At 32.9% G+C, this 11,715-nt stretch overlaps 2 protein-coding genes across 2 annotated transcripts; one reads left to right on the top strand and one right to left on the bottom strand.

Moving 5' to 3' along the window:
- Nucleotides 1-256: 256 nt before the first annotated feature.
- On the bottom strand, nt 257-3,653 carry LOC145795894 (gibberellin 20 oxidase 1-D-like). Its single transcript, XM_082880829.1, has 3 exons — nt 3,121-3,653; nt 1,571-1,892; nt 257-520 (listed from the first exon to the last, which is right to left on the bottom strand). Exons 1-3 carry the CDS (start codon nt 3,651-3,653, stop codon nt 257-259), a joined length of 1,119 nt encoding a protein of 372 aa, XP_082736955.1.
- A 7,136-nt stretch (nt 3,654-10,789) lies between these two features.
- On the top strand, nt 10,790-11,428 carry LOC145795893 (putative mitochondrial protein AtMg00310). The gene has a single exon (XM_082880828.1). It carries the CDS (start codon nt 10,790-10,792, stop codon nt 11,426-11,428), a length of 639 nt encoding a protein of 212 aa, XP_082736954.1.
- The last annotated feature ends 287 nt before the right edge of the window (nt 11,429-11,715 follow it).

Raw genomic sequence — 11,715 nt, 5'->3', positions numbered from 1 at the left:
AAGCAAACATACTTTTTATATTTAACTCCTTTTTAGCCAAATAGATTGTTTGAAGATTGCCAAACTAAGGACTTTTAGAACATACATATATATTTAGGAGAAAATATAAAATGCATATATTAAATTCATTTTTATTTAAATTCACACCACACTAAATTTAAAGCTGAGTATTTTTTCCAAGAACATATCACCACTGTAAAAAATAAAAACAAAAATAAAAAAATGTGAAGATTCTAGTACTTTTCTTGGACTCTCTTCAGTTGGTTTTGCATTGAAGCCAATTTGAGAAGACATCAATGGTATCTATGTCAACTCTGTAATGCTTCTGAGTGAATTCAAGAAGAGTTGGCCAAGTCAAGTCTGGATATATCCTTGGATTATGACTGTTGACCAATCCATTAGGTGGACTCACCACTTTGTCCATGTTCGGAGACAAAAAGAAGGTCAGAGACTTCCTTGGAACTTGTTTGTTTACCACTGCTCTATGCAAGCAACTCTTGTAAATTCCATTTGATAGAGCCTGAAACATTTTCAAACTTTTTTGCATTAAAATTCAAGCTTTTGCTAATAAACTTCATTAGAAAAAGTTTAATAAGATTCTCATATATTTTGAGTTTTTCGCATGATTGAACACATGGTCCACTGTTTCTAAATTCAAGTTTATCCTTCGCTCTTTGAAACCATCACTAACATTGGACACAAGGTCTTCTATCCCAAAATTTTAATGTTCGTCTCTCAATACATCCTCAATTATTGAATTATATTTCGAGATTCTCATATGATTCAATAGTTAAGGAAAGTACATTGACACATAAAGACAAAGGGATTAGATGACAAAGAATCCATAGCCATGTCAATCATTCAACAACGTTATAAAGTCAGAAAAATGGTCGCTAAAGTCATCTTTGGCGATGAAAAAACACCTTGGTCGCCAAATATGTTTTTTCATTCTTGTAGCGATATTATAAAATACAATTTGTAAGAAAAACAAAATCATACAGAATGATAGGACATTTTGCAATCCTTTCATTTGAAGAGAAAACACCCATCATTGTAGCCAGATTTACAAAAATATTATTGCCACATCATTCTGTATAGATTGTATTATGAATACAAATTCTATTCAAAAATAATTTTTTATATATAAAAAAATTACCAAATAATTAGATGTCATATAATTAAATGTCATTTTAATGGTGTCACATAACTCTGTATCTAAATTTTACATATTTGTGTGTTCGTTTATTACTGCAATTTTTGAAGACTAGATCATTTGTTTCTAAATATTGGTGTCCCCCATCCCAAAACATCTATAACTATTAGATATGTTTTGAGATTTTTGAACCCTCACATGATCCAATGACTATAAATGTTTTGGATGAGAGAAACAAGGATGACAATAGGCAAGACGGGAGAGAAAACTTCGTCCCTGCTTTGCTTTCTCATTAAGAACGAGAAAATTGTCATCCTAAATTTAGAACAAGAGGAAACTTAGCCCTTTTTGGTTACTTTTTAGACTATTTTTCTACTCATAACCTTTTCCTTATTCAACATTTGTTTATGTACTTACCATGAATGTGTCTCCAATGTTGACAACAAAAGCTTCGGAATTGGGAAGAATGGAGTGCCATTGTTGATCAACAAACACTTGAAGCCCACCAACATTGTCTTGATGAAGGATAGTGAGCGAGTTTGGATCACGGTGAGGACCAGTTCCAAGAGTATCATGAGCTCTAAGACAAGGGGGGTAGTTGTTTAGTCTCATTATTGACTCATTTCCTTCAAAGAATTCTCTTAAATAGGTTGGGCCCACTCCTAGGCTCATCCCCAATAGCTCCATGATCCTAAGTGAAAGAGTGTTCATTGCTTCACAATAGTCTTGGTATATCCTTCTAAGAAAACACAAAAAGCAACAAAAACAAAAACAAAAACAAAAAAGCAAGTTTAGCTAAATAATAAATTGAGATAGAGATAGACATGGTTCTAAATAATTAAGGGTATTTTTATTTTTATATTTTGGGTTGTTTCATTTTGTGTTTTTATTTTTGAGAAAGCACAATAATAATAATAATAATAATAACTAAAAAATTATTTAACGAATTGTTACATTATATTTTTGACCAAGTACCTTTGTTGTACTCTTCGTTTTACATCAATTAAAATATATATATATATATATATATTTGAAACTGGTTTTCATTAAAAAGTTTTGAATACTCACTTTAAAAATCTAATGTTTTCAAGTGGGCTTCTTAAATTCAAACAAAATCATCTTTAGTAATGAAATTAACGCAGCTACTTAAAATAATTTAAAATGGTAAAATTATAAGAACTATAGTACCTCTCTTGTTATCCATTCATAGTATTCTTTTTTAATAAATTATGTTTTGATTTTGTAATTTCATTCTTGTATCAATTTGACCTCAATAAATTCAATTGTATTAATTTTGCTCTTCAAATTTTTACTTTGTATTTTGAGAAATTAGAAAAAAAAAAAGTAAAGAAAAATATGATTCATTAAAAAAGGAATAAATAATTTCAAATAAGATGTTAACCCCTCAATTACTCTAAGATATGTCACACTTGCTTTCAATTTAACTTCTAAAGGAATGTTATGAATTAGGGTAAATTGACATGATGTGAAATTTTCAAAAATAAAACTATAGTAATCAAATTAACGCAAAACACGAATTACATAGACTATGGTTCCTTTTCTTTTTTTTTTTCCTAATAAATATGTATATATATATATATATATATTTGAGAGCTTTTTGAGAAAATTTTCTGAATACTTACTTTTGGAAAAAAATCAAAAAAATTATAAAAATATAAATAATCAGAGATACCATGAGGCATGAAAAGTTATTTTAAAATCTACCTCGAAACAATTATATAGCGTAGATTTAAAATTGATGGGATGCGGACCACAAGGAAAATGATTATTATTCATAAATATATTTTTTTAGATATTTTTTATGAGTTTATATAGCATGGTTGAAAAATAATATCAAACTGATTGGTATTTCTAAATTTTTCATTGTTTTGTTTTCTAAAACACAGAAAAATGAAAACAAAGAAAACAAAAACATAACCAAATAGAACAAACTAAGGTTTTCATACCCAAATTGCCTAAAATCTTCACCCATTGTGCTAACCAAGTACTCTCCAACCACGTTTGATGATCCACCGTCATCACAATATCTAAAAGAAAGAGTTTCTTTCCATGGAAGCCCGGAAGAGTACCTACCAGTAAAGCTACTAGCATACCCATGATATTCCCCAACTTTTCTTTGAGCTCTCTGTTTCTCTTTCAATGGCATATCAAAAAACAAGTCCATGTTCTTCTGAGCTTCACTGGTAATCTCTTTGCTAACTCCATGGTTTATGACTAAGAAGAAGCCATGTTTCTTGCAAGCCTCATCGACAAGTTGAATAGCTGTTGAGACGGATAGGGGGTCACCGGAGATGAAGGCTCCCAAGTCAATAGGTGGAACGAAGAGTGGTGGTGGCTCATGGAGGCTGGGTTTTTCATGGTCGGTCCATATGAATTGTGGAGGTATGTTGAGTTCGTGTTTGAGAAGAGATGCGTCGAACACGGGATGTTTTGGGTGGTTTAGCAATGGAGATGATGGTGGGGGTGGTGGAGAAGGCATTGGATATTGTTAAGACTTCAGAGAGATGGTTGTAAAAGAGTTAGAGAAGACAAAGATATTGATGAAAGGAAAATGATACACAAGTCCATTTTATAGACCCAATTTTTACACCTAGTGATGTGTCAACAAAAAGAAAGATTGATTGATCATTAGATAATAAATAAGAGAGAGAGAGAGAAAGAGAGAGAGAGTGAAATATTTTAATATAATGCCACATCATTAGGTTTAAAAGGTACATTTAATTTTTGAACCAGAGTAGCAATGCTCTTGATGAAAAGTGAGATTAAATAACAATCTGAATTTTGTTCCATCTATCAATCTCATCACGGGTCTTATTTTGATATAATTCAATTATTTTTTTTTAAATTTTTAATATATAGGTTATTCACGAAAAGAAAATTACATTGATTTTTAGTAAAATAATTTTTATATGTTTTTAAAATATGAACAACAAATATTATTTTGAAAACAAATTATTCAATTTTTGAAGATAAAAATGGTAAAATTATATAATTATGGTTATCAAATTAATACAATTTTTTTCATAAATAATATATACATTAAAATATTAAAAATAAATAATTAAAATAGGGCCATAATGAACCCCAATAGAATTTGAATGGAGCTAGATTTACTTAATTAATAACTATATGATATCTATATCTAAATCTATACCTATACCTATATTTCTATCTATAGTATTGTATAAAATTATTATTGGTTAATTTTTAAACAGTCTAAATTATTGTCAATAATATATTAGTATTATTTCTTAAATTTTGTGATTTGAAAGTATGCAATGATATAATTACTGTTTTTAATTTCAATGATTATGGTATGAAATCCATAGTTATATCTCTACTTCTATCTATACTATTATATAAAAATATTATTGGTTAATTTTTAAATCCTCTTAATTGTTGTAAATAATATATTAGTATTATTTCCATAAATTTTGTGATTTCAAAACATACAATGATGTACTTGCTACTTTTAATTTCAATGATTATGGTATGGAATCCACATCTATATCTATACTTCTATCTATACTATTATATAAAAATCTTATTGGTTAAATTTTAAATTGTCTCAATTATTGTCAATAATATATTAATATCATTTCCTTAAATTTTATGATTTCAAAACATCTAATGATGTAATTACTATTTTTAGTTTCAATGGTTATGGTATGAAATTTATATTTATATCTATACTTCCATCTATGCTATTATGTAAAACTATTATTGATTGATTTTTAAATTCTTGTAATCATTGCCAATAATATGTTAGTATTATTTTCTTAAATTTTGTGATTACAAAAATGCAACGATGTAATTACTATTTTTAATTTCAATGCTTACGGTATAAAATATATATCTATATCTATACTTCCATCTATACTATTATATAAAAATATAATTGGTTAATTTTTAAATCCTCTTAATTATTGTCAATAATATACTAGTATTATTTCCTTAAATTTTGTGATTTCAAAACATGTATTGATGTAATTACTATTTTAATTTCAATGGTTATGGTATGAAATCCATATCGATATCTATGCTTCTATCTATAGTATTATATAAAAATATTATTGGTTAATTTTTTAATTCTCTTAATTGTTGTCAATAATATATTAATATCATTTCCTTAAATTTTGTGATTTCAAACATGCAATGATGTAATTAATATTTTTAGTTTCAACGGTTATGGTATGAAATCTATATTTATATCTACACGTCTATCTATGTTATTATGTAAAAATATTATTAGTTAATGTTTAAATCCTCTTAGTGATTGCCAACAATATATTAGTATTATTTTCTAAAATTTTGTGATTTCAAAAATGCAATGGTGTAATTACTATTTTTAATTTCAATGGTTATGGTATGAAATATATATTTATATCTACACTTCCATGTATAATATTATATAAATATTATTGGTTAATTTGTAAATCCTCTTAATTATTGTCAATAATATATTAGTATTATTTCTTAAAAAAAATTTATTTCAAAACATGCAATGATGTAATTACTATTTTTTAATTTCAATGGTTATTGCAACGCCCTGAAATAAATAACAATAATCCAACTCATAAATTTCTTACAAATGATCAACACCATCATATCTTATGTTACATTCATAACTTTGATCAATACAAAAGATAACATATGCAGTATAGATTCAAAAATTCTAGTTTTTGAATCTAAAGCATATGCCATGGATACATAAATTAAAGTTAAAATAAAACCAAATAACTATATGCCCTAATGGCTACAACATTCCAAGTCAATACTTGGGTAAAACAAAATGAGTTTAACTAAACACAAGTAAAGCCCAAGGCTTAAACAAAAATGAAGCCCTTGGCTCCAAGTCCTCCCAAGATACGTCATTGGTGAAGACATATCATCAACACTTGAAAGTTTTTTTTCTATATAGGGTGAGACAAAGCCTTGTAGAGATGCTCTAACACAATATATGAATCTTAGCCAAATGATAAGGTGAATGCCCATGCATGTTGTAACGCCTCGAAAATTAAGTTGCCCCAATCAAATATGCTCATGTGGGTGTAACCAATATAGAAGAGAGAGAGAGAGAGAGAGAGAGAGAGAGGGAGAGAGAGAGAGAGAGAGAATAAGTCCGTAATAACATTGATAAAATTTCATAACTATCTCTTCCCCATTGAACTATTCTAATGATTACATCATGTGTTTGATTACATCTATAAAAAAAAAAAATAATAATAATAATGGTTAAAAGACAAGAGATAATGTAAAGAAAGAGCCAAAAGGCAAACATCTTTTTAAAGAGTGTCCTTGTCACGACCCAAACCCGCCCCCATAGGTTTAGCGTCGTAATCGGCCAGTAATCCTTGGATTACCAAAGGCCTCTATACAGAATAACATATAATTAAGAGGACTAGTGGAAGCAACAATACAATATACAATATCCATAGAGCTGTGCAGACATACATATAATAGAAATCTAAAACCTTATATACATACATGTGACATCATATTTACATTAGTCTTGTAACGTCCTCAAAATAATAACATTAAACCCATCAAATAAGATATTCGGTGACATAAGAAATAACCACATTCTTTTATACATCAGAGTTTCATTACAAAAGTATTACATGTTAACAACAAAAGCGAATGCCCTATGGGCTTACAGCTTTCCAAGTTAACACTTGGTTACAACAAAAGAGTACTAACTCATTACACATTAAGCCCTTGGCTTGAAATTACATGTAATACATCAAAAAGAAAATGACAAAAGTATGCCCGCTCCTAACCTCCCAAGCTATGTCCTTGGAGGTGGCATGCTACCTGCACCTGAAAATGATATTCCCATATAGGGTGAGCCACAGTCCAGTAGAAATACACTAAACCAACCATGAACAATGACTAAAAGATTAGCAATTGATAGATGGCCAACACTGATACATCCACATAAATCACATTTTATGTCATACGACTTATGAGTCCAAGTTACTTTTCATTTTCCCTTTTTCAACAGATAAGCATGTTAGCTCTATCATTATTCCAACAGATAAGCATATAAGCTATATCCACATTCTCAACAGATATGTATAACAACAATATCCCACATTCACAGATAAGCATATGAGCTGTATCCACACTTCACAAAGATAAGCATATAAGCTCTATCTTCACTTCTCTAGACAAGCATATGAGCTGTATCTACGGAGTTCATCCCCTATCTTCTCCCAACACTATCCGGTTTAGAGGTACATCCCCTATCTTCCCCTAAACCGCGGAGTACATCCCCCATCTCCTCCTCTACATATAACGTATACAAACACATTGGTTCTATATACAATCACTTAATACATACAGTTAATCTATTCTATCAACCATCAAATTCCATGACACATTCCATTGATTAGTTTCCATTTGCCTAATCATCATGCATTGTCTACAACAATCACGACTATCCTCCACCGATAGCCCAAAACAGTTATTTCTAAACAGAAAATAAATGCACAATGGATATTTAATCAACATTTCATTCCGGTGAGTGATAAATAATTCAACTACACCCTTTACCCTTTTGCATTCCCAATCTCAACAATCTCATTTCATTTCCTCAGTTCTCACAATTAATTATCCCAATTAATCAAACAATGTAATTAGGTCATTTCCATAATTAACATTTCAACCCTGAGGTCCCATTTTCATCAATGATTCAACATTTATACCATTTCTCTATGCCAAACATGCATCTAGGTTTATTATGAATAAAACCCCAACTTTTGTAAAATTACATAAAAGCCCCGAACTTTCACAAAATTACCAAACCAACCCCAACATCTCAAAATACCAAAATTTAAAGACAAAATCCATAGAGAGGAGTAGGATATCCCTACCTCGAAGTTTAAGCCAAAAAGGAGATAAAGACTCGAAGATCAACGTGCTCCAAATCCAAACTTTTTCAGATTAGGTCGAAGCTCTCAACGCCCTCTATCTTTTTAACAAAGGCCCTAGACTAGATTCACACTCTAGGGAGATCAATTCTTAGAGAGAATGTAAGTGTCGAGAGAGAGAGTCTCGGATCAAGGGTTTGAAAGAAAAAGAAAGTGGAAAAGTGATGTTCAAAAACGCTATTGTCCGCTGATATAAAACACGCTCGCTCGAGCGAAGACTTTGTCGCTCGAGCGACCAGACACAGAAAAAATCTCGCTCGAGCCAAGAAGTTCTCGCTCGAGCCGAAAACTCAGAAGTGCGCTCGAGCAAAGGAATGCTCGCTCGAGCCAACAACTCAAACCCTCAGGTCTGCAACCAGAAGCACGCTCGAGAGACAGACTTCTCGCTCGAGCGAAGAACAAACCAGACCGCTCGAGCGAAGAAAGCTCGCTCGAGCTAAGAAATGCAACTCTCAGGTCCAGAACCTGACGCAAACGCTCGCTTGAGAGAAGCCACTCTGGCTCGATCCACCAGACACGAACTCAACTCTCGCTCGAGCTACCAATTACTCGCTCGAGCGAAGGTCCAAAAATCTGGGCAGCAACACTAGGCTCCCAAACACAACCAACCTATAACAAACCTGCCCAACACATCCTATAACTCAAATACGAAGTAAAAAGGATGCAAACAAGATAATAAACAACTACCAACATCCACGGACACATGTCCGGATCACTGTACAACAAGGGTAAACCCGGGATCGCTATAAGTCTTATATCACCAACATATACAAATAAAACCAAAATGGGACTTAGCCAAATATATAGATAAGCGAATACTGGTTCAGATTTTAATAAAAGAAAACAAGGTCTTCAACTTAGTTCACAAAACTCGACCACATTGCTTTTTCTGGAGTCTCCTCAAGAGGCACAATGGTTGGCTGACAAAACAGAAGTCCAGGCAATCATCGTTAAGCCTGGTCACGTGCCTAATCACTTACATACATAAATAATATAGTGAGCTGGAGCCCAATGAATAATAACAAGGAAAAGGGTCTAATAAATGTTGTCCATAACAAATACAGAAAATAGAATTCAGTTTATATCAAAAGTGGATTCATATTCTTGTTCAGAAATCATTATTCATAACAGAAATGGAATCAGAATCATATTCATAATCAGAATTTACAATTAATCGTACGTGGTACATCCATTAGCACTAACAGAAATAGTTGACCCATAAAAGGACTACCATGAAGGCATATAATTGACTCGCGTGCATCGAGATGATACAGTTGGCTCATGAGACGTTCAGTTGGCCCATAAATGAGATGTATACAGAAGGATCCATAACAGTTAGCTCATGAGATGTACAGTTGGCCCATAATTGGGATATAACAGAACATATAACAGAAATCATCTGAAGTTAAGGATGCCACGAATACATTTCAGAAACATTGGACAACCATTTATTCATACTGAAAATAATAGTTCAAAAAACAGAGTATCATATCATTCACAAATGCAAATAGCTGAAAACAGCTTTATAGAGTTATTACTCATAGTTGGCTCCAATAGCAGACAGATAGAGAAGATAAAACAAATAAAGCAGAGTAGATAACTAGATAGCCTACGGCGCAGGACCTGTATAAACACAGAACGGATACACATTGGAAACACACGCTTGAAATTCATTTAATTAATTTCTTTCTTTCTTGTCTAGGTGTGTTTCTAATCTTTATCCCCATTACTATTTCTTAATTGGGGTTAGGAATGCCTAGGATGCAATGAGGATGCCAAAATGTGCTGTGGAACTCTTAGCCAAATTTTCAAAAATAGGGCAGTCTGCACAAGCGCAACTTCTATCATTCGAGCGGTCTGCAAAGTCTGCAAAAGTACTAGTTGCATGATTTTTCCACTCGACGGATGCTCGGTCGTCGCTCAAACGCAAGACTGGGTACACAGAGTCTCCGTTCGAGCGCAACTTCTTACGCTTGAGCAGTCTGCAAAAGTCTATAAAACTTCTGGAAGCTCTCTTTTTTCGCTTGATCGCAACTTCGGTCGCTCAAGCGGAAGGTCAAAAATAAGGGTGGTCGCTTAAGTGCAGGTTTTACCGCTTGAGCCACCGCCCCCTAAACTCTACCAAAGTACTGGGAGCTCATATTCTTTGCTCGAGCGTAAACTCCACCACTCGAGTAGAGGGTACAAATTCTAGAATTTTCATATTGCTGATACAAGTTCAAAACTCGATTTTAAACCTTGAAAACACCTCATTTTGGGTCAAAACTCTAGAAAACACTTATAAATTCGTAATATATCATGAGTCAAAAGCCAATTCGCAAACTTAAGCCCAAAAGCTTTGACAATTGTACAAAATCAAGCTTGGAATGTTGAAAACATAACATGAACATGTCATGTGTGATATGAATGAGATTCCAAGTCTCCAACTCATAATCAAATGAGGTGTTCTACTAGAAAACATGGTAAATTCTTAAACCAAAACCCAAATATGAACATGCATGGGACAAATTCTTAGTCAACATGCTCTAAATGCAATGTAATGCACATGCATGTATGCATACTCTTCTCTTCTACTACATTAAGCTTAATTCTTGCCTCAATTCACTTAATTCTTTTGAATAGATGTGTTAAGTACCCGAATTGTAGAACTGAAGGATTGATTTCTTACCTTAGGCGCTCAATTATGGCTCTCCTTAGAGCTTTCTTTTGGTCAGGGCCTGAGCTTAAGAAGTCTGGGGCTGAGGTGGCTTGGGTTCACTTACGTGTTCCTAGAAATGAAGGTGGCCTTAGGTTTAAAGAGCTTGGGATATGGAGCAAAGCTGCTGTATCTAAACACGTTTGGTATCTTTTGACCGGAGGTGAGCATTCCATGTGGTGTCAATGGGTTAAGTCATACATACTCGAGAATAGAAGCTTTTGGAGTGTTAAAACACCTAGTGACCCTTCTTGGGTTTGGGGGAAAATCTTAGGCCTTAGAAGTGAGCTCATCAGACATATTGGTTACAAAGTGGATAATGGGAGGAACACTTTTCTTTGGTTTGATAATTGGCATCCCCTTGGCCCTCTGAAGCAGAGGTTTGGGGATAGAGTGATTTATGATTCTGCCTCTCAAGACCAAGCTAAGGTTGAGTCTATTATTGATGAGTGGATGTGGAGATGGCTTATGTGCCAAACCTGGGAATTAGATGAGATCAAGGCTAATGTGCAGGGTAACCCTACTAACATTGAGGACACAGTCATTTGGTTAAACTCCTCTGATGGCTATTTCTCTATTCAGTCAGCCTGGAATCTTTGGAGAGCCCAGCACCCCAAGGTGGGCTAAACTTCTTTGGTTCAAACACCATATTCATAGGGTTAGTACCAATGTCTAGATGGCCATCTATAGTAGGCTTAATACCCTTGATAGGCTGGTTATCTTTGGAGTGAAGGATAATTCTAGGTGTGTGCTTTGTGAGGAGGATAATGAGGACCACAATCATGTATTCTTTGAGTGTCCTTTTTTCATTCAGAATCTGGTCCACTATGACAACGAAGTGTAATGTGACCTGGCCAAAATGGCACTAAATGATGCAAGCAACACATGCACAACATGTTCAAAAGCCAAAAGCA

Source organism: Camellia sinensis, chromosome 7 (genome assembly GCF_055761805.1).
Source record: "Camellia sinensis isolate YWXY chromosome 7, ASM5576180v1, whole genome shotgun sequence".
Classification (NCBI taxonomy): domain Eukaryota; kingdom Viridiplantae; phylum Streptophyta; class Magnoliopsida; order Ericales; family Theaceae; genus Camellia; species Camellia sinensis.
Note: the sequence above shows the minus strand (reverse complement) of the source record. Positions and strands in the feature narration are given on the sequence as shown.

Bases quoted from the DNA above. Each gene is read 5' to 3' on its own strand.
- LOC145795894 (XM_082880829.1), bottom strand. From the start codon at position 3,653: ATGCCTTCTCCACCACCCCCACCATCATCTCCATTGCTAAACCACCCA. The intron at 1,893-3,120 runs GTATGAAAACCT...GTGTTTTCTTAG, and splicing joins GAAGATTTTAGGCAATTTGG to AAGGATATACCAAGACTATT. The intron at 521-1,570 runs GTAAGTACATAA...AAAATGTTTCAG, and splicing joins ACATTGGAGACACATTCATG to GCTCTATCAAATGGAATTTA.
- LOC145795893 (XM_082880828.1), top strand. From the start codon at position 10,790: ATGGCTCTCCTTAGAGCTTTCTTTTGGTCAGGGCCTGAGCTTAAGAAG.